General features: G+C 40.4%; 1 protein-coding gene across 8 annotated transcripts in view; it reads left to right on the forward strand.

Moving 5' to 3' along the window:
- Positions 1-24,401, forward strand: part of LOC128877920 (probable nuclear hormone receptor HR3) — a 151,684-nt gene that overhangs the window by 49,860 nt on the left and 77,423 nt on the right. For 3 of the 8 annotated variants that reach the window (XM_054125628.1, XM_054125655.1, XM_054125637.1), the window contains exon 3: positions 7,780-8,847. The exons of the other annotated variants lie outside the window; for them this stretch is intronic. In XM_054125628.1, coding sequence (XP_053981603.1) covers positions 8,724-8,847 — 124 coding nt within the window. In that variant the 5' untranslated portion in view covers positions 7,780-8,723. The remainder of the gene's footprint in view (positions 1-7,779; positions 8,848-24,401) is intronic. 8 annotated transcript variants of the gene reach the window in all.

Raw genomic sequence — 24,401 nt, forward strand, 5'->3', positions numbered from 1 at the left:
GCGTTATTACAGCATCGCTGCCGCTACTGCCACCCGACAGAGACGCAGGTGACTCTTCGCTAGTCTCTGCACGCTGCGACACGGCTTCAACGTCGCGACGCCCTCGTCCGTCCATATTTTCCCGCGTACTGCGAAATAGAGAGCTTCTTTGGGCGAAACCCTCACGTACACGCAAATTTTGAGCGTTGAATGCCAGACGACACACTTTTTTGGACGTTAGTGGTGGAATGGATAGGGAATTTTGAAGGGAGGAATGGAATATTTTAGGATGAGTGAATGGAGATTTAGTTGATCCCTATGTTAGGCAGATATTTCAGGTAGAAGGTAATTCAAGCTTACAAACTTCGTGTCTTAACTTCCTTACAAAAAGTCCATAGATTGTCAACATAAAATTATTTTGTAATTTAGAAGCCAAGAACATTATGTAGACACATAACAAACTCTGCTACTTATCATGTATTTATTTTGGTAAGCTATCTAAGAACAGGAACAAGTTATCTGAGGTTATTGTCAGTTGCATTCGATATCAAGATTGTTTTAGGTTTGCAACATGTAGAATAAATTGTCTTCTTGTCAGAAAATCTTCTTGTCACGAATGCTGTCAATTTGACTAGCTTATTATTAATATTGAATATGAATTCGCTCCTGACATATTAGACATATTAGAGGTCACAAAAAATATTAATATTGTCAGATTCATGAAAGTCTCAAGCCATTCTATGATTCAAAATCAAATTTTCGTCCAAGAATAACGGCTTGAGGGAAAACGTACACGTTACTGCAGTGTTTAATCGAAGATAAATCACTATATTTGACTTAACCGAAGTTTAGTTGCCCAAATGTTATCTAACCTAAATGAAAATGTTCTGATGTGATGTTTGCAGGTATGAGTTTTCTCAAGTAGGGATTAGGATAAATGGTGGGTTTTAATCCTCTCGAGAGTGTCGGGTTATGTACTAATGTTCGTGGAACGAAAATTGTTGCGCTGTTGGGAATACTTCCCGTTGCTACGGTAATGTCTGGTAATAGCAAGATTATACTACTCAAAATAGAGCGCCGCGCGCTTTGGAGACGTATCAAATTTTGGAAAATGAGCCAAATATTCTAGGGATGCAAGTTACGTTAAATAGAGGAAATTCCCCATTATACAGAGCCTTGTTATTCGAATGCTCAGCGACTCTGCTCTAGTATACTAACTTGTAATAAACGTGTATCGTTTTTTTTTCTAAAGACGGCCACACGAATATGATGGCAACCTTAAAAAAACAATTTAAGTATTCAGTATAAATGAAAGCAAACTCAGAAATATATATTTGCTCTAGATTCATTTACAATGAAAAGTAGAAGATCAATCTACCTTTGTCGATCACAAATGGTTGACGTTTGCTTTCTATCAATATACCGACGTTTCAGTCAATAACGTATTTCCCTCTGCAAAAGTACAATAATGTGCAAAGAATTCTATAAAAATAATAGAGCCACGGTGGTGAAAATATTAATGAAACGAAGGCAGAAGTAAAAATCGATTATCATCCTTGAGAATATACATTTCTCATAAATGTATTTGTGACGTGATCGACATTTCCATTCTAAAAAGTGAAGAACAGAGTGAAATAAATATTAACTACGTTGTATGTTAGATATTTAATACGTTGACCTAACCCATGACAGGGTTTTCCATTATTTCGTGACATAAATAAATCCTAAAGACAAGGTGTCAAAGAAAATAAATTTGAGTAGGATTCGTGAATTCTGTGAAAGTTGCAAAAGTGTACTACTATCGCAAACTATGTTACAAGATATATTAAAAGTCATATTTATTTCCTCGAGTTAAGCATCGTAAGTAGAGAATCAATAACAAGTTAATATGTTCCTGTAAACAAATACTGAAATCGTAAAGCCTGTAAAGAGGTATCTGATAGAGAAGGTGTTAAACGTGAAATATGTATATTTAAAAACAAACTCCTACAGTACCTTTTGAAAAACCCTTTAATCTCCAATTGGAGAGAAACCAAACTTTAGATCCGAAAAAACGTTCACGGGTTTCCATATGAATGAAACCTCCGTTAACAGAGCTGGCGAGAGACGCCCGCGTCAAAAGAAAAAAGAAATCGATCACGTGCAGCATCGTGGCCGAAAACGGAACTCCGCCGTGGAATTCGTGTTTCATGCTCGCGGGCCGAGAAAAAAACGAGAACCAGCATCCGACCGAGTAAAGGAATTCGCAAAAAGCCGCGAATCGAGTCGCGCGAGGGTTTAACGGTTCATTATCACCCCGTTTCATCGATACAGGTGCACCACAGGCTCGTGGAACTCGCACTGATCGAACCCATCAACCGAAACCATATTGGGAGAATACAGTGGGATGGAATTAGCTGTACAGGCTGATCCACGACAGGCGTAAAATAACCCGATAATCTGTTAAAGAGGTAGTTTCATTACGGATACGAAGGTAGTTTTGTTCGAAGCACTCACGCAATTGTAATCGGAGATTCATTAAGGTTGGAAGAACAATGTAGAAATATCAATTGGAGATGGTGGAAATTGATGACGTGGTAATTATGACAGGCTGGTGGTATTAGCAGAGAAATATTATTTGAAGGCATACATCATTTGTTGGAGATTCTCAACTTAGGTTCGTTTATACATTTTGAAGCAGTAATAACCAAGGTTCTATAGCTACTTATCTTGGTTACCATTGACTCTATCGAAAATTTATATAGAAGATGAAAGTTTCCAAATTCAATTCCCGACATATATACACTTTTACCGAGAGAGCAACTATAAGTGAATTATGTCACAATTGCGATGACCGTTTTGCACGTCATGCGTCACATGATCACAGGTAGACTGAGGGAATAGTACAACTCTCTATTTATAAAAAAAAGTAATAATAATAAGAAACCTTGAGAGATGATAAGAAATAAGATTTACAGCGCCTCGTTTATTAGTAAAGTAATTATGCAGCTCCCCGCTGTCCCTCAGATCACGGATTACAGGTTACACCGTCTAAGCGGCGCGCTATGACGGACAGGTTCGCGAGGAAAGAGAGAGGACGATGCAGAGGGTTGGGAGCGAGAGCGAGGAAGTAACATCGCGTGGAAGAAGGAAGGAAGGAACGAGGGAGCGATAAAGAGGGAGACGGTACCGTAGTACGGGCTACATTCTGTCGGCCCCACTAGCCCAGTGACTCGATGCGCTCCTCGCTCTTTCTTTCCCCCCTTACACGCTCTTCTTCCCTCTTTTCTCGCTCTATTCCGCGCGGCTAGCGGACCTCCTCGTTCGCTGTAAGCACCTCGTGGAATATGTACCCACGTAGCTGTACACCGGCGTACAGGGTGTTTCATAACGAAAACGAAGCGAAACCTTCAACGGTACGGTAGATTTAAGCTAGTTGTAAATAAGGAGACGAGCATTGCAGCAAGTAGGGTTACATTGCAATTGACAGAAAGTGAATTGCACAAATGCTACTAGGTTTTTTTTTTATTAGTGGTGCCCCATTTTGTTCTCTCAGACTGTTTGTTTATTATCCTACCACCAGGAAACAGTCGGTGGAGTTGCGAAGAAACTTGGAGCGCATTTAAGGTCTATTTACACATATCCGTAACGTGTCAGTTCCGTATCCGTACCGTATCAATAACGTCACGGAGCGGTGTCGGACGAGTGTGAACATGCCCATTCAAATACAACAGAAGAATATTTCAAATAACTGACACTGATGGAACATTACGGAACTGAACGGATACGGAACTGACGCGTTACGGATATTTGTAAATAGACCTTTATGCTGTATATTTCGCTGATCGTTGCCTTTAGGATAATAATGTGTTGAATTATAGTTGTTGGAAATTGAATTTGGAAAGTTTTATATTCGACACAGATTATTGATAGAGTTGATGGTAATTGAGACATCGATTTTATTTTTATTATCTTCTGGTCGTTACAAAGGAAAGGCGTGCAGTTAATTAATGTTTCCATAAACAGCTCAGACATTCTCCTGTAATATTGAGCACTCGATGTTTCGTTAAAGACACATTCCCTGGGAGTATTGCGACTATGAAAAAGCCACTGAAAAAAACGTAATTGCATAAATGTAGTTTACGAATGTAGTTTACCTTGGTAATTAGCTTACATCGCGTAATAGTCTATAGCAAACGATATGTGCCACAATGTACCGGTTAATACTATGTTTGGAGTATTAACGTATTTTTACCTCAATAGAAAATTCCGTTGTTCGAAGTGACGAAAAATTAATAATTACCATAGACAAGCTCAAGTATACGTATTACAAGATTTACGTTTTATTACAAACATTATATCACTTGTTAAACCCTACAAGTCAGTTGCTCATGTACCTTGTTCTGCAAGACCTGCAAGATGCTCCCCTTAAAAACATTACCAAACAAACAGACATACTCATAAAATATACATTTAAGATTCTTTCAACCTGATGTTTTTCTTGGAAAACAATTTTTCTTCCATTCAATTTATACTCTCTCGGCAATTCATCATAAAATTCTTCTTCGAATTCAGGATCTGGTTTCTCTTTCTAACTCCTACCACGAGTAGCTGAATATCTTTTCAAGTACCATGAGTACCATATACCAAGTCAAACGTCACCAATCAAACAACCAACCGCTATTTAACTAATGATTCTCATCTCTGAATCACAAAGTCCCATGCGACTGCAATTTTTCCAATCTCTCCAAGCACGTATACATCAAACATGAAATTCTAGCCCAACGATGCGCTCCGCGAGGTGCGTGTCCGCGAAATTAGCGTATCGGCGTGTTTACTCGCGCGCTAAATGCAGTCAGCGATACGGTTCGTTAGCGCGTTCACCGGACCCGCCTGATCCGACGGAGTCGCACGGGTAGCAATTTTTTTTTTCTCGCGCACTTTCGTCGCGCTTGTTGCGTAACACGCGTGCACCACACACGGCTCGCTGCCCCATCACACGTGCGTGTCCTCGCCCGTACACGAATCACAGTGACACAGTTCATTACACGGGCGCATACTGCACATAAACAGCTTGCATGCACGCCCGCCAGGCTCTCCCCGACGTACATGCTCCTCCGTGTGCAGGTGTGCAGAAAAAACCACACGTACACGTCGAAGAACGATATATGTGCACGGCCAGCGGCTCATTTATTTCCCGACGGGTGTGTGCAACGCTCAGTGGCGCACGCAGGAGAGGTGCAAGGGTGCAGTAGCAGTCGGAAGAGGCGTAAGGGAGTAATTGCATTCCCTTTGGTGCGGGAATATCTACTTTTTAATTAGTGGAATTTTACTGCGTGTTGGCCGAAGGTTGAAGTGATTTTAAGTTTCCTTAAGTTGTATTTCTGAGGAGGAGGTAGGAAATGTTTTTATTGAGAGTCGTTTTGATGTGCATGGTAGGAATATCGCATTTACCGAGCACATAGGTACACTGTAAATGAATTATACTAAATGAATAAGTACTGTGCACACAGCAAAAGTAGAGGCAGTGGGTGCTTTCAAATATTTGACGCCCTAATTGAATTGATTTCATATTCAAGGTTCATGTTCCCGTATCGTGATTTGATTTGATTACGAGTTCTGTAATTTTCAATTACTTTATACCTATCGGGAAGCCTTCCACCTCTCCTTTTTTATTTTACCATCAGATCATCTAATTTCACAAAAGTGTCTTAGTTCACCTCGATAATTTTCTTTACAACCCTGCCAAATAATACTCAACACAATACCTCGAAAACCACTATGACATACTTTCAATCTATCTATGTACCCAATCAATGTACCCAATCTAACCCCTCGCAAATTCCACCAGAGAAGTAAACAGTCTCTCATATTTCTCTCGTAAAGTCTCGCAAAGCGTCGCGAAACAGTGGAATCGATTTCTTCTCATTAATTTCGATTTGCACCCCCGCTGTTAAATTTCTGGGTGCGCCACTGGAACACGTACGAACGACGTACATACCGTTGGAAATGTGAGTGTAGGCGCACCGCTGCGACGCTTCCTTCCACGGTGAATCCCACCCTGCTCCAGAGAGGCGCAGGCACTGTAAAGCGGCATGAAAGCACGGAATAGACTGGCAGTGGATGTGCTCCAGTCTCTGTACGTGTGTGTGCGTGTTTGCGTGGATCCACACACGGATAGGCTGCGGGTATATAGGCGGGTGGGTGGGTAGGCAAGGCAAGGCAGGCAGGCTCGGCTGGTGGTCGCTCGGTTGCGAGCTTCGCTCGATAGCAAAGTGCGGTTCCCCTCGACACGAGCTCTCGTACTTGCAACGCGGCAGGATTAAAGGGGAACAGTCCATGTACGGAAATACACGATCGATGCGCACATGTCTGAATTTTCGTGTCAAGTCGTGACCGATCGGCCACGAGTCTGCGGTAACGTTGATCCCCTGCGCCGACAACCAGGAATTTCGTTTCGATTTTCAGGGGATTCTCAGGGTTACCTCGTTACTTGACGTTTCACTCGTTTCTGGAATTTCTGAAGAGGGTTGTAGGCCGTTGGTTGGATACGAGATTCATTGGAATTCAATTTCAAAGCAAAATTTCCTACAGAATAGATTTGTCTATTCTGATGGGGTCTTTGAAGTACGTGTTCGATGCGTCTTATGTAAGGGTTGCTGCTTTATACTAGCATTACTATGTACCCTAATTGTCAGCATTCTTAATTTTCTTTTCTGTTAATATTTGTTACTTCTTCTTTACTTCTGCTACTTGTACTCCTCATAAATATTATTTATTTTGATAACATGATCTAACTGTCGCTAATGTGAACAACTTACTGTATTCCCAACTATATACCCTAAATTATTCATCAATTTTAACTCCGTCCATAGAACAATTCTCGCGAATCATTCCATGAACTCGTGGCTGTACGTAACGAAAGGTTCCACGCGTCGATCTACGATGTTCCAAGTACAGCTTGGCCGATAATCGGCTTTGCAGAAGGAATGCAACTTTGCTGTTTTCTTTTTTTATCGTAATGGGATGCGACCTGTTAATTAGATTCGCGATTCAACGGCGTCTCGAGGGTTCGCGTGGCAAGTGCACGAAGCAAATACGAGCAGATGAACGCGTCAACGTTCCGAACACTATACCCGTCTCCCGTAGACACGTGCGTGTGTCGCTTCAGGTTCATCCTATCCTCTTACAACTCCTCTCCTCTCGCGTGGATTCTCTCTTTACACGCACGTGGCGCTTGTATAATTGTCGTCTTCCACTTTCATCCGACATTCGACCTCTCGTTTGGTTCTAGTTTCATCAACTTCTGAGTCGAAAATGAATAATTAAAATGTATGATTACGAATGGAGATAGTTGGTACGAATACTAAAGAACCAGACATAGAAGTATGCGTAACGATAATGATTACTCTGCGTTTAGGTCCAGATCTCACCGAAACCTAACCCAAATCCTCACGACCGTGACGTTCATAGTCACATGAAGTTCAATTTATAAGCTACAGATGCTTATCTTTTTACTGCTATGTAAATAATATCAAGGGATTACTCTGCAAAAATAAAATCAGACAAAAATTCAAAAGTTGTTTCTATACCACTTTTTCCCACGAACAAAGAAAAATTGTTGGGGACAATTTACAAGCGTTGGGGGCACTCTTAAATGCAACATAAAATGAAAAAGCCAGCGAACAAGTAGCTCCCCTTTCTGTAAGGCATCTCGACTTTGTTAGATCCATCTCTGCGCAACCTCGTAGATCAAAGAGGCCCGAGCGAAACGATAATCATTAATTAGGGGTTGGAAGTCGCTGACGAAACTGTTTGCAGATCGAGGATCATCGAACGCGAGACGCCTCGGGGCGCCATGACACGCGAGGAGCACGCAACGAGGGCAACGAAGAAAGCCAGGCACACGATCATAACGTCGACGATCACCACGAGTCGGGTAGGCGTGCTTCGACTCTGCGGCGACTAGAGTCTGGCCCGAGACCACTCGGTTGGGACGCGTTTCGTTAACCTGAAAGGTGTCGACGATACTAACAACGACGCAGAGGTGATACGCGGTAAACCGTGTCACGCTGTGGCGTAGGGCGAGTTGGGGTGGCGTGGAGGAGGCGGAAGAGGAGGTGGAGAAGGAAGCGAACGATGGACTCGGTGTTAACGTGATGCACGCGAAAAGAGGGAGGTGTACATAGCTTGTACAGTCGAAATCGTTGACGATAATCGGAAGTGCTTAAGCCACGTGCGACTCTCGTGCGTCGAGGAAAAGAGAAGAAAGAAAAAGAAACCGATATACGAAGGCGTCGTGGAACAAACGTAAACGGGTTTTCAGTGCGTTCGAGAGTGCGCAAAAAAAAATCGAGCTTAGTAATCGCTAGGGTAGAGTTACAAAGAAGAAACGAATACAAAACGTCGTCGAGGGTACGCGTGTACAAAGAGAGGAATTTCCAAACGATAGTTTTGCTAACACATTCGCGACAATACCTGAAGCAATCGAGAATCAACGCGCAGGTGGGATCAACTGTACAAAAGTTACGCGGTGACAGTGGGTGGATATAACGTGCGCGCGAATATCGAGTAAAGAAATTTTGTAATTAAAAGTATCCGGTGAAAGCCACGAGGAACTCGAGCTCGAGATCGACGGTGACGTCCTTTCGGGTGGCGTCGCGGTGCCCCGCAGCGGATGTTACGGCGAGTTGGTAACGAGTGCCGGGTGATCTACGGGAGTGGCAGCCTGGAAGAGACGAAAGGCCACCACCACGGCGTTCAACATGTTCGAGATGTGGAGCGCGGTGAGTTCCAAGCTGGAACACTCCGCGACCTCCTCGGGCTCGCCGTTACCTCTGACCTCGCACGCGCCACAGACACCGCACACCTCGTCCGGGAGCATAAAAGGTAACGAATGAAACAGAAAAACCATATGAAAAAGCTCCGTTAGAGGAGACCAAACCCGGCGAGGGTTCCCACGGCGTTCGAGACGGAACGATAGTAAGGAAAAAGAATCACGCGCGAGGCCGTCGTTCCAGCGACGAGCCGACGTGAATTTTCTAATTCCGCTCGTGTCGGAGAACCGTTGCACGGGGAGTAGTCAGCTAGCGATGGGACTCAAACGTGTTTAGATGACGGGTCCCCGATCTGGCCTCTGGGGCAATCTTTACGTGTCTGGGTTCAATGGGTATTCTGGTATTTTTCTGTTATTGAAGGAAAGACCTGGGCAGTGTCATATTATTTTATTTAATAGCTATTTAAAATAATTGTGAAATTCTTCAAAATTATATCAGGTCAAGTCACAAGTATATATATGCGAATTAGAATTTAAGAGGGATGAAAATGAAATAGCAAGCAATTCACAAAAGAAATATAGATGTACACGAATGATACTTTTAGAATCCTATCGTAAGATACAATTTTCTGAAAATTAACAACCATCTTCATATATTTATTACCGCGAAGGTCTAAAACTCAGTGATCGAAACATGTAAATATAGTATGATTCAACCATATTTGTCTAACAATTTTTTTGAGGGGATGTATCATGACATTAAATAATGCATATTTAAAAAAATGTACAACTTTGATATTAGAACATCCACGTCTTAAAAGATATATAAAGCTTGAGAGGAGCCAGAACTCTTTAAATAAAGAAGACAGATATTGTTGACTCGTCGAGGTTTCATTGATAATCTTTGAATTCAATCGATGCCAATGACTGTTTATTTCGACAGCTGTTTAGTACAGTAGTTTCGATGCTGGGGAATTGATACGTATCGGTATTAATAAGCACGTCATTGGATTAGTCCCATCACTACCGTGCACCGTGTTTATATAACGTCCGTTTGATAATAATGCTGCTCCGTGCTCGCTATTCTCCTGCGCGCGTGTGTACGACCCCGTGTCAGTGTGTTTTTAGTTTGTAAACAGAAACAGTTGCCTCGACGGGATCGCGAGTTTTCCTGTTCGCTGAATTCGCAGAAAACAAACACAACAACAACACAACAAACATCCACATAGATTTTGAGGATTTTTCTACGTTGTTCCTCGACTTGAACATTTCAAAATAATGGTATTTGTCTGGGAATTGTAACAAACGTTAGAATATTTCTTGAATTTAAAATTGTTGAAATTCTGTGATAACATGTTTAAGAAATAACTTCTTAAGGCAGTGGCCAATTCAAACATTTTATTCTATTTTCAGCAACCTAATTGTTTATTTTTACTATTTCAACTTTAAATATTATGTTATCGATGCTTGACGATCTTCCTTTATATTGCCTATGCAAACAGAATCGAAAACTTGCTCCAATAAAATGTGCGATTCGATAAATGTTTCAAGAAATATTTTTCTTGGCAAAAGCATTAAAGTCTCACAAAATTTAATTACAAAACCGAGGTCCATCCTGTATATTATTAGTAAATTAAAAATTCTTTAAAATCGAAGAAATTTAACTTCCCTGTAAGTGGAGGACATTCCTTCCAATTTGAACACGTCTGACCGACTGTTTACGCGCGAATTCTACTTACAGTAGATTAGGTTCGTCTGCGTCAGACGCGCCCGTGCAGACCGAAATTCGTGCCAGGAAACGTGCCTTCGAAGGCAGCAATATTTTTGTAAAGCCTAGAGAAACATTGTAACTTTCGAGGAATAATATTGACATGTATTGCACTCCAAATGTTTGCATTGCATAATTCCTGTGCAAAAACTGGTGCCTTGAGGCACACGTAAATTCCACTGGTATTTTACAAAATTAGAATTCTCTGTATCCTCGAAACGGTTTGACACATGAAAAAAGGGTTTAAAGCGTAACGAATAGTTCTGTAGATGTTCTAAATTCCCATGCCACGGTAATGCAATTAGATGCACGCGTGCAGATGCAATGTGCAGTAAGCTTTCCTAAAAATGAAACCTCAGAGTTTTTAATAAATTATTTAATTTCATTCTTGGTTCTCTACGAAGTAGACAATATTTTTTTCTTTTCGACATATAAGCCGTAATATTAACGAATATTGAAACATTTTTCAACATTATTTGTGTTGCTTTCGTTACAAATTAATACGTAACTTGTTAAAGATTTTCTAAAAGAAGCTTAAGGTTTTGTTTTTTAATAAAATACACCTGCCAACTTATTTGCGGTGGACATTTCAACATCATCTTTAACGTTTAATTGTTATCATGTGCATTTTCATTTAAAATAAAAACAATTGGATACATTTCATACCATTTTACACCTAGTTCGATTAAAAAACAAAATCTTAAGCCACTTTTGGCAAACCTTTTATTCGAATTCTACTGCAATGGATCGCGTCGCGCGGAGAACTTTTTGTGAAATTGCTGGGAGTTTTACAGGAATAGCTCGACGTATCGTCATGTTTCAACTTTAATGTCCGATAAACGCGTCCAAATTGTCCCGTAACTCCGAGGGTTTGTTGCCATCGATTGTTCGATCTCGTTATCATGCAAGATTGCCCGAATTGATCTCAAACATTGGCCGGCTGATTGATGTTACTTCCAAAACGGTCGGGCAACTAGATAACGTCGATACGCGTACGTAAATATGCATCGATTTCTGCGAGTGTGTGCGGGAGGCAAACTATCGCGACAGGTTTGCGGAAAGCAACCATTTTGGCAAATTGATTCAGAATAATTGTCGCAATACGAGCATAGTTTACCTTCTTTGGGTGGCTTTCGAGTATACGATTATGGTTATTTACTCCACGTAATTAGAGACCGAAGTAGCGTTTGCTACAAGAAGACTAAATTTTAAAAACCTGGTGGTGTAATTAGTTTCATAATTTATAACTATTAATACATAATACATATAGCAGTTCTTCTTGAAATGAATACTCTCCAGTTATGTAGGTCAATGAAGCATTATTGTACACTGAAGAGGACTCGAATAAAAATGTCAAAAGTTTTAATAAAAGTTAAACTATGCATGCATTATAACAACCAGTCCACATTGGTAATTAGGTATAGGCGAACAGTGCGGAGGTCGTTTTAATGGAATTTAATTTTATTTAGAGAATTACACTGACGTGGTTTTATACGGAAAAGTTTTTCTACTAATTTAATTGAAATTATAAAACAGAATACTGTTATATTAATTAAGATTAAAACCTTGACAAATTATTTGAATTGTCTAATTTTGTTTACTATTGGGGTAATGCAAAACAATTGTCCTGCACTATTGTAATAACAACGAAATGACGCGTGTAATTATTCGATCCACGAAGCATAAAAAGGCCATTGCTTTTATTTAAACCAAGAATGAGGCATTGAAATAAAGTAGACATTCGGTGAATTGTTTTGAGAGCATTTCGCGAAGAAAGCATCCCTGCTTCGCGATTAAAATTCGAGAATATTCTAGGTGGAATATTCTACGTTGAATTGCGCCGTTGAAAAAAGTGTAAGAGAGAGCTAGTTCGTTTGGAAACCGACAACAGGAATACCTCGGGACGTTTCAAAACTGCTTTTACGATGTCGCGAATCGCGCACCGTCCCGAATACAAATACGCGCTGGAAGCACGGATTTGCCGTGCATGTTGTACGATACAATAGTTTCTTTTACAAAATCGTTCTTGGAAGCGGTTTCGAATTGTCTTCCGTTTTCTCTTTTCTTATCCCCATTTACGGCGTTGGGATTTCGATAACATCAATGACGATCTTATGACCCCGTCATTTTTCAAATTTTATTTTACGAATGAGTATTTGACTACTCTATTTCGAAACTCTGTCTATTGAATTGTCCAATAATTGTACAATTTAAAACACGATACAAGCAATGAACCTTTTGCACTCCACGAATTGTTTAACTATGAGGGACTAGTAACTTCATGACTAATTTCAAAATTAATTAGGAAATTTACAATTTCTTATAATCGAAGATTCATTCATTTCGTTAATTAAATTTGTGGTCCTCTGAAAACAAGCATCACGTATGATTTCAAAGGTAAGTTTAGCAAAGCACTTCAGTGCACATACTTCACCTCAAAATTAATATTTCCCTATAAAAAAAGAACATATCTTTTCCCTGAAACACGTATGAATAATTCTGCAATGTTTGAAAAATTATTAACTACCGGCGTAAACAAAATAATTTCGAAAGAAACGACTGATTTCAGCGTTGCGAATTGAGAGGTTCTGTTTAAACAAATTATTTGTCGAAAACACAAATGTTAACGGAGAGTCACAGGTCAATTCTCCAAAAAGCGTAGGAAAAACGAGCGTCCGGTACGGTTTCAAAAGTAAGTTTACGATGTCGCGAGCCACAGCCGTCCCGAATACGAATACGCGATCGAAACGCGGCGACTAAATTATGCAAAGCGAAAGTACCCACGTAAGTGTGGGTTGCGCAAAAGCCTCATAAGAAGAACGCCCGTAACGTCGCCTGGCAATGTCCTCCTGCCCTCGCGATGACGCGAAAACGAATTTCTTGTCGACAGCTTCTCCTGCTTCTAGATTGGCCGATTAAGCGTCCCGTTCGGGTTTCTACAGCACCAGCCCCGTCCGTCCGAATCGTTTTCGCGTTCCCTTCAGGTATCTTCGATTTTCTCGGCTGGCAGATTGATTTGAAATTTTTCAAAATTTATTTTGGTCCAGGAAATTTCATGTCATTCGTGGGGGACACGTATTGAGAAAGTTCGATCGATGTTGCCAGTAGAAAGTATTTTATTATTTTGTAATATTTAGTGGTTAATATGCATCGCGGTGCTTTTGTCGTTCCAACGACGAGGAAAATTGTAAAGTCCGATTGAATCGTTCCCAGGTGAAATTAGCACACGAACACGTGTATATCGTGTATATCGTAAATAGGTGATCATTGCGACCGTGGGAAACGGAATCGTATAACGGCATTGTGCATGAATAGAGAGGCGCGTTCGCGCCGAAACGCATACGCACGATTGTGCATCGATTTCGCAACGAGGTAACCTTCGACCCCGGCAATAATTTCATGGCATTAGTCACATCGACGGCGTCTAATAAAATCAAATAATCGAGTACTTTCTGCGTGTCACTCTATCCGAGAACAGACGCGATAACAATGATGCATCCACGTCCAGCGGAATTCTTGGTATTAGCGTGCACGCGCACCTAATAACGAGATACTATTTGTCGTAACATTTTGGAAACGATTGGCAGGAAATTAAGCGATTTAACGCGCCGTAGGAATGCATCACTGTTTCGCGAGAGATTGTTCATTTTGTATGAAGCTTGACGTTATTGTTGAATTATTATTGAATCTAACGAACTTTAGGCTTCAGTCTACTGTTGAAGATTCTTGTAAAAGAAATATTGAAGGCGTAGATTAGGTAAAATTTGTTGTTGGGGAAATACATACACAAATTAAATTCTGAAAAAAGATCACGTTCTCATATACGATAAATATTGTGAAATTCATGTTATTTCTAATGGAAGACGTTCGGAAACTGGAGTAATTCTTCTCGCAATTGTGAAGTGAACGAATATCCGGTCCGTTTTGTCACCGACGGGGTTTCTCGTATTTTTTTCGCGAGTGAAAGCCAAAGCAGCCACGCGAGTCTCCCAGTGAACGGTGTTCAACGAGGGCAATCCTTCGTCCTCCTCGTCGACGTGTTTTCAGAGTCGTCGAACGGGTTCGAAGGTTGTCGTTACGAAATCGAATCGTGTCTGTCGTTCTGACGTGCTCGCTTTCCGATTCATGCTTATCGCGCCATTAAGATCGCTTTGTTGTTGTCGAGCTGCCGTCTAACTTTCTGCCCAACCATTCTGTAACTCGAACGCGTATTTTCTACATAATTATAACAACGAACTATCCCCAGAGTCGATCAGCGCTTTTGGACAAAAATTATAGTACCGCTTTCTTATCTGATTCTGATTTCTATTTAAAACGGTTTTAACGAGGGTTGTTGCGATGGGTCATTTGTCAAAATATATTATTCGACGTAAATGTAGTCTTGAGAAGCTATGATGTAGATTCTATATTCTTAGCTTATTTTATTTTCATTTTGTTATTACTTACCTGATTCTTAAACCTGAAATATATTTGATATAGTCTTGATGAATTATATTGTAGAATATTTGCAACTTTATTTTTATTTTGTTATAGATATTAGGGCACTAAATCGATCAGAATTCTCAGAGAAAAATTACAACACCTCCACCTTATCTGAAATATAATTTTGATTGAAGAAGACTACAATTACGCCAAACATAAAACATTCACGACTTTATCGATACAGCATTTCTGCAAAGTCAGTTATGACGTGCCACTTCGTCCAGAATTATTTTGAGAAATATTAAATGAACAAAGTGAATTTCTGACAATCGACAAGACTGAAAATCATTTCGTAATTATCGTCGAACCGCAATTAGAATATCACTTCGTATTATAGGTCGACTTTGACGCCGATGTTTGCTTTCTTGTCTCAAATTACACCTGTAATTATTTGTTGCGAGCCAGTAGGTCGTTCCGACGTAATTGCCACATAATTATTCACGTTGTAAAAGAAGTTTGATATGCAGTTACCTTACCGGCGCACGTATGTTTCCCGTCATTCAAAGATCATCGACCTTATAGACGTCACGATACGATAAGATTATAGCAATAGGTACAACTACTGTAAGTAGGTAAACGTTCCAGTCTTTGCACGATAGAACGACAAGGTGTAGAGGCTCGAAACTTTATTCTATCAACTGCATCGAGGAAAATATAAAATAGAAAGCAATAGGAACATAGAACTATCATATCAACGGAGTGATAGCAGAAATAAATAATCGAGAAAGTTAAAGCATCGTTAGAGATGAGGTTTGTAGTAGTTAAAAACCCGTTCGGATTAAATATAGCCGCAACAAGTCATTTATTTTTGGGAGTTGCACAATGTAATTAAAAAACTTCCATTCTATAATTGAAGCTTGTCGTAAGGATTACAAGTTTGTTTCTCACTTTTCTATATCGCGACTCATGAAAATAAAGAATCGTTCTCTTCGGTGCGCATTAACCTAGTTGAAACTTACACAGAAAAAAATAAATAAATAAAAATGAACAGCGCGGTTCAAGCACACGAAATGCACAAAATGAAAAGATTGTAACTTATTCCCATTTTCAGAGAAAAATCCACAATTTCCGCCGAAAAATGTAATTACTGTTCCCGAGTGGTAAAAGTTGCTGGAAAATTTCATGCGAAAACCGCACGTGGGACGGCAGGGCGCGTTATCTCGAATCGCGTTATTACGTGGATTTGCGCGTAACACGTTTCGAAAACGTGAGTACGCATTTGGGTAAATTTTGCGTGCGATAAAGTTTCGAAGTAACTCCGCCGAGGGGGTGTGCAGCGCTGCGTGTTATTTCCTCTCCGGTTGCTAGGGGAGTCCCGTCGTAATTAAAATATAACGCAGCCCACGGAGAGGAGTCGACGAGAAAGAGTGTTTAAATACAATGCGATACAACGGCCGCGGTATTATTTAAACTTGGAGCGATTCTATTCTTGCGCGGCCATTATTCGCAGCGCGCAACCGCGAAATCTTTTCTTCCCCGTGGAAAACGGGACTTGCTTGGACCGAAACGGGAGAGAAGGGGGGGGGGGAAGGAAACGGAAAACGGGACGACCGTCTCCGAGAAACGCGACGGAAAAGCGTACATCGGTGCTTCTCGATATTGGATACTCGCGAACTAGCGGCAGACGGAATATTAATATGGCGGAATAAAGAAAATGCTTCTAGTATTTTATGTTTATCGTAGAATCATTAAAGAGTTTTTTTCTGTCGTTGGCAATGCAAACATCGCCGAGGAGGCTGGGAATCTCTTGTTCATCAAGTTTCTGGATTGTTTATTAATTTGTATTATGGTTCTGTCGAGAGGAATAGAAAATGGATAATTTTAGAGACAGTCTCCAAGAAAATGGCGAAACAAACGCTGGCGCCGAGTCTGAGGATCCGTTCAACGACGTCGCTTGTAGAGATATTAATTATTCGACTTCTAAGTCCTTCGTTATTCACATAACTGGAACTCGGCGTGTGCGCGCGCGAGCAAGCGCTAGGCGGTACACGTTCACGAGAAGAAAGAATGCCTAGCGCGAGGAAGAAAAGCGCTGAAAGGGAACCGTGAGGGTTTTGGAGGGACGTGGAGAGAAAAAGAGGAACACCTAGCCTTTAAAACACTCGCGTTATAGGCGCTTTGGCGGAGCGGAAGACTGAGAAAGAATCAGAAGGTTCTAAACAGCGAAAGGGAGACGCGGGGAACGAGAGATGAAAGGGTTGGTCGGGGGAAGGAGAAAGGGGTGAAGAAACCGAGAGCCTGGAACGGGCCTACAGGGTGGTTCTAGTAACTGGGACGAGTTACTCCGTTACGAGTGAATATACAATCTTTGATGAGTTTATTAGAGGTACTGTGGTGGAAAGGAGATTTCAATGCTTTGGGAAAGCAATGCCCATTATGAAATTAAAATGAATGTAGATTCTTTTACTGTTCATCTCAAAGTGGAGATGGGGAGAATATATGCAATATTTTCATATGCCTAAGTATAAATAATAAAACCTACTATAAGAGTACTATACTCTTTGTTACTACTTGTTATATAGGAGTATCATATATTGCTATACTACTTGTTACTATAAGAGTTTTAAAATTGTAGATTTCTGTGTTTTCTAGAGCCGTACGTCTATGCTATCTTGTATCGATATGCTTTGGACTATCTAAAACACCCCTTTTAGAAGACAATGAATTAAATTACTAACCCTATGGCTAAAGTCAATGATTATCTTATTTTAATCATAAAATTATTAATCCTTTAAAATTCAAGAAACGTACAATTTCGATACTCTGCCACTATTTTAAAGCAAAACAAAGTACATTCATCAAAGTTTCAGAAATATTAAGAACGCACACACTCTAGTCCCCCTTTCCATCTTCCTACTCGAAGCACTGTTAACTTAACACTTTGATCGAACATAGCGAAGCTTCTTACCTCCATGGTTACCAATTTCTTGTGTTTCGTAACTATTTTGTTTTCTGTCACGACCACTCTGAGAAAATTGTGTTCGAACTACTACTAAGACTGGATACAAGAATCCACTTAGACTCGTCGTTAGGCTCCCTCTGTTTACACTTGCAGCAAAACAAGACCTGAAAGCTCTGGAAGGAAGTGTACTCTTTGTTTTAAAAATTACGTAGAAGAACCAACGCGATATTCTGAAATTTCCTACATAGAATTTATTATTCCAAAATGCATTAAATTTTAATTACTGCACGCAGACAATTTAGTTTTAATTTACTGGGGGAAATTCTCCGTATTTCGTGATTCTGATGAAAAACACAGTCATGAAAGGGTTGACACGTTGACCCATATATGACTGAGACGGCTTCTCCCTAAGGAGAACGTAAATTAATATCGAAGATCTCAAAGAAAATAAATCAGCTTTCGTCAATTTAAATAACCTTGCAGAAATAAATACCATACCACAATTTCAGAATACATACTTTGCAGTTGTCTTAAAACAAAGTATCGATCTCATAGAAATTTGTACCAGTACCGATCTATCAGCCAACCTGTTAAATGAGTTCAATTTCTCCAACCCCTAACTATCATACCAAACAAACAACGCGAGGCATCGATACCTGTCAATTCCACCAGCAATCGAACTTGATTTTTTAATTACCAGTCACTCGTGCGATTCTAGAACACGAAAATAATCGACCATATCAATTAGATACGTGATTAATTCCCCTTCCAATTAATTATTACCCGTCCGGGTTTACAAGAGATTCATAACCCGTCCTAGTAAGGAGAATCACCCTGTACGCGCGAGGGAGGGAGAAGCGTGGAGTCAGTGGGCAGATACCGAGGGGTGGGGTGGTTGAAGTATCCAGCGTGGCGAGGGTTGGGTCCGTCGGTGCTGCAGCTGCAGCTGCAACTGCAGTTGCAGAAGGGTGAGGCGCGGCAGAGGACAGGAGGAGAAACGGAAGCGTTGGTTCCGAGATCGATAGCCGCGCGCCCGTGCAACCGAAGCTCACCTCGCGTCGCCAACCACGTTGACGACGACGACGACGACGACGACGACGACGACGAGGATGTTGTCGTCGTAGTCTGCCAGCGTCATCATCGTTGACGTATGCTACGCCGTTCCGCGGCGCAGACGTCGATACGCTCTCGCACGTGCAACGGTTTCCTCATCGTCCGAAAAGCGCGAGCTCTATCGTGGAAAACTGGGGACAATGGTCGAAACTCTTTCTCCTCGTCGTTTTTGTGTCCTTTCGTTTCGTCTTCCTCCTCTCTTTCTCCCGCGTTTCTCCGTTTCTTTTCCCCTTTTAATGGACGCGCGTTGTTTTTTCTGATGCGACGATTTAACGACTCGGAAAATTTCAACGGAATAGGTGTTCCACTCGCGAGCTCCCACTGCGTACTTTCCGCCGACTAAAACGCTTGGAAGCGGGACAATGACGAGTCCGCGCTGAATTCTCTATGGTTGTTTTTACGGTGATTAGTCGAGGAATGGGCGGATAGACGAAACGATGGCGGGAGGTATTTGTGACCGAGGTGACAGGAAAGAAATGAGGGGCAGGTGGTTTTTAATGTTTCGATTTTGAGGTATGGATTCTGTTTTGGGAGTGTTTTGGAAGTAAAAGATCCCAAATCTCACAAGCTAATTCAAACTACAAGAATGCAAATCAGACATATGAAATTTTAAAATTCCAATAGCGTTTACATTCAACAATAATTCATGCATAATCCTATAAAATTTAATTCTAACTCCCATTTTAATTTGAATCGACCAATAAATTGGTAATTTATCCATCGATCGTCAAGATTCTAGTATCTTTGACAATAATGACAAACGGTTTGCTTTTCCCCAGCGTTGTTTGTTTCGTAACAGATAAAAACGGATCGAGTGACGGGGCGTGTGTAAGCGACGAAGATAATTAAGCGATGAAACGAATGAGGATAGATGATTCGACAAATCAAGACACGAAGACGTAACAGAACGTTGATATCGTACAATGGATGTTTATAAATACGCGTGCTCGATTTTATCGAACGCTCACCGCTTTGCAGATTGTTTTGAAAAATATTAACGGGCTGTTGTGCTTACATTCTATCGCGTTCAATGTATCGTAACGAATTACGTAACACGCAACGCGACAAAATAACGCGATATCGACCAAAATATTAGCGGTAGTTGCCCCATTATATAATTTTGTTTGAATACAAAGCGTTGGCGAGCGCAGCAGTTCAGCTACTCTTTGTTTTAATCGATGCGTATGGGTAATTAACTCACAGGTAATTACTTTTGAATTCTTCGAGTGTCGTGTTTGACAATTAGTACTGATTGTGAGTTGGACAGATACGTTTGTTTTTATAGATATTGGTTAATGTTTAATGTTACCGTGCCACGATGTCAGTAACACATGCAAAAGTCAATTACGTCGCACTAACAGATTTTATGAAATTTTAAATATATTGCCCTGTCACCGATATTAACTTCAGACTGATGTATCTAATTACCTGGGTAATATTAATACCTTGCATATTAAATATGTTGCGCAAGATGCACTACAATATTTACGGTGTAAGTGAATTAAGCATTTCTGAGAGCTTTAAATCGTAATGGCATTATTCTCGTGTCTCTATTTATGATTATTGAAATTGATTTTACAACATTTGGAGCAGTCTTCAACTTTTAACATAAATTTTCGTATACACACAAATATAAATTCTAAGTGTAAACGTTACACTCGAACATTATATTTTATAGGATAAGAATACGACTTTACAACCCATAATTAACGTATGTTAACGTAACAAAGTGGCAAGTAAATATTTCCATTTAAACTACAATCATATATGATTAAATATAAAGACACATAGTTAATTTCTGCATCGAATAACAAAGTCATAAATTACGCATAAAAGAGCAACGAATAACTGTTGTATTTCTCCAAATTGTTTCTATGCACCGTTTACGAGAAGAAAGAAATACTCCCTCTATTAACGGGATGACCTGATAGAAATTTCCATTCGAGCACAGGAGGCCGTTGTTCGCAGATTCCATAAAGACGTTCCCCTGGATGGCATTCCGATCGAATGCCACGGGAGACCCGGTACACGTATTCGGCTCGATACGCCATTAACGATAGGTCAAACGATATTGCCCACGGAAATGTGAATTGGAGAAAAACAAGCGACGAGGCGACGAACGTCGTTGCACGTACTTTCCACGCTGCACACGGTTTTAACCCTTCGAGCTCTGCGAGATCTTTTAATATAAGCGGTTGTCAACTTCGAAGCAATTTTGAGGCAATATTTAAACAAAATTTAAAGTGGTCTCTCAGTCACAAGCTCTCCATGCTTATATATATAAAAAAAAAATATACATGTCGAATTGAGTAACTTCCTCCTTTTGAAAGTCGGTTAAAAATTTTATACATAACTTTGGTAATTTAATTTGTGACACTCATAGATAAAATTTGAACCAAGTAAAAAAACTATATACGTTCTACGTTACAAGTATAAATGTTTTTCTTATCAATTTAGAAGACTCAAAGCAGGAACTGAATATTGCTTTAATTTCTCTGTTACGTAGGTACCTCGGTTCAACTAACAATATCATTGAAGTGACAAAAATACCTTCTATGGTACCTTCTGTGGTTTGTTTACCAAACAAATGGTAAAAGTTTCGATTTACTTCTTTTTTATCGTTCACTTCATAAATCCTTTCACAAATGGTTAATTCTCAACCAAGAAGAAAACGACTACGTCGTCGAATAAATTGCATAGGTAAAAAATATTTTAATTAGGAATCCTCGGGGATTACGTAAGTTTAAGAAGCCAGGAATTAAGTAATAGAAGATGATGAAAGTTAGAGGGTTTTCCAGGTCGGATGGCTGTTTTAAAACACTGTGGCTGCTCGTTTCGTCGAGGAGGAAATTACAAGGATACGTGCATGCACCAGTCCGGCGGGGGTGGCGCTGAAACTCCTTAAAGCGGGATATCTCGATATCGCGATACCCATTGTCGGGCCAGCATGGCGCGTTTCCACTCACGATCACGTTTCCAACCTTTGCACTCGAGATCATCTCCACGGCGATGATAGTCCACGCGAGCGTGTATATCTTCGCGAGAAAAATACCGAATACTAGAAGAAGAACAGCAACGATAAACGATAATTGTCTTATTTTCCAAGACAAATAGATTCAGGCTTAATTAGAAGCTTTTATTATGCTTGATGCCTCGATGACTCTTAGGTTGAGGTTATTCTCAGCAAACTACATAACTTAAAACGCGAGGCGAAGTTAGTTTTAGTCGAACTTTATCTACATTTTCTCTCTTAAATAAATATAAGTTCACCTCGAAACTTTCAAAGTTTTGTTACATAATGTAGCAAGTTGCATCCCATGGACAGAATTTACGATATTTCTTGTATATAATACTTCGTATTATACGTGATTTACGATTTAACGATTTATCGTTCGATATGGTCACGTTGTGATTTTAGTTTGTTCGGTAATGGCTTCTTTATTAGTGTTATTTTGATCCTGTTTAATATTTAAGCGAAGCAGGAAGACGATAGGGAAGAAAGATTATCGACCGACGATTCCCGAGTCGGCTCATTGCCATGCTTGGATTCGATGTAGGACAGCATCGCAAAAACGGCACTCTTGGCTCGTCACACTCGTTACCAATTTAGACGTGTCCATTCGAATGCATCTGTACGCGCATTGTGTCGTTAGACTCATTAGCGAGGCGCTGGTAAATGAATCGACTCGCAGGCGATCGATTCGAACCGTTAATGAGATCAGGAACTATTTTTTAGATCTATTCTCCGAACGCTTCAAGACGAAGCGTTGTGAGAGTCGTGGGATGTTGACCATCTCGCGAATCAACATTTCGATTCATCTATGTCCTATAAAAGTTCCAACTATAAGAGTTAAAATTAATAAATGAATTTTATAAAAACGCGCAATAATGTTCAAACTGATAATTAAAATAGAATTAAACAAAGTCTGTTGAATTAAATTTGAAAAGTTTGGAAGGAAGTTATTTCAATAACTGTGACTAAATTTATTATCAGAGAGAATTAACTTAAACGTTCGCTATCTAGTAATTCCCATAATTCATTTATATTCCTATATCACGCTAAATACAATTCGATATTTTTAGAGCTTCGTGGTCGTCGAATCTGAGAGCCCAGTTAACGTCAACGGAAAAAGTCGAGTGAAATCGAATCAATCCGTTTACCACTTTTGCCAATTTTCTCTCTGCATTCCATTCCTTTTCATGGAAAATATCCAATGGGTAACATTTTTCGTGGAAAAAGAGCGAGTTAATCCGATCAGCAAAGCGTTTCTGTCAACTAGTTCGCACGCAACGCATTCTCGTTCCCCAAAGGCCATGATTCTCAGGGTGGACGCGAAAAACTCGCCGCACGGCGTTCCACATTACGTTCACCGCGAATCACGAATTCATGCTTGTTTCGAGCAATTAATTGCCCTCGAATTCTTTGCTGATTGCCCGCCCCCGTTTTTTTCCGAGCGTGTATGATTCCTTCGGAACGTTCTAATGGACACGAGAAAATAAATGAACTTTGAACTTTCGGATAACGAAGTTTGTCTAATTCAACATCGTAGACGAGTTGGGTTAATTTTATTTCATTTGTTGTCTATTATTCCAATAAAATATTTGCCCCTCTCTGCAGTAGATTAAAGTTTAAACAGAATGAAAAAAAATCAAGGCAGTGCTTGTGACTTGCATGACCATTTTCGAAATCATTTTCTTTAGATATGTTAATTTAGTAAATTCAATTTAACATTTCCACGTTTTGAGAACGGATCGACATAAATCTACGTATATTACTTTAGTAAAAAAACAAAATTCTGAATCTGATCCGCGACCCTAACAAACAACAAACTTGCGTAGAAATCCGATCGTCAAATCCGAATTCCATTCAGAGATTTTCTCCGCTGTCTTTCAGTTCTTATCCATCGCAATGTCCTATTTCAACGAAAGCTTTCGAGCAACGAAAACACGTGTTTCGTCGATGTAGATGGAAAAACAGGTTGCACGACGCCGCACGGCGACGGGACACGACGAAATCCTCGGAAAGTCGTGTCCCTGATATTCGCGGTGGAGAACAATCTTGCTCCAAGAGCAGGTGTCTCGTTAGAGGGAAAGGAGCGAGGGCAGAGAGGAAAGAAAGAGAATCGGGCGTTATGCAAGCATCGAGACACCACGCATGACATTTTCGAGCACTCTTTCACTGCCGCCTGCTCGCTTCTGACCGCTGGAAACGCACCAACCTCAGCCGCGAAAGTTTTTGCCATTGACGTTTCGCAACGCGTCACACCTGACCACGTTCTGCCGTCCTTTACGACTCCTTTTGCTCCGACTGGGATGCTTGGAGGTTGAATCTGTTGGATTTTCCGATTGGAATCTGTGAATCAGGTGCAGGACCTCTTATCAAAGATTTTCAGTAATTCAAA

Source organism: Hylaeus volcanicus, chromosome 1 (assembly GCF_026283585.1).
Source record: "Hylaeus volcanicus isolate JK05 chromosome 1, UHH_iyHylVolc1.0_haploid, whole genome shotgun sequence".
In the NCBI taxonomy this organism is placed as follows: Eukaryota; Metazoa; Arthropoda; class Insecta; order Hymenoptera; family Colletidae; genus Hylaeus; species Hylaeus volcanicus.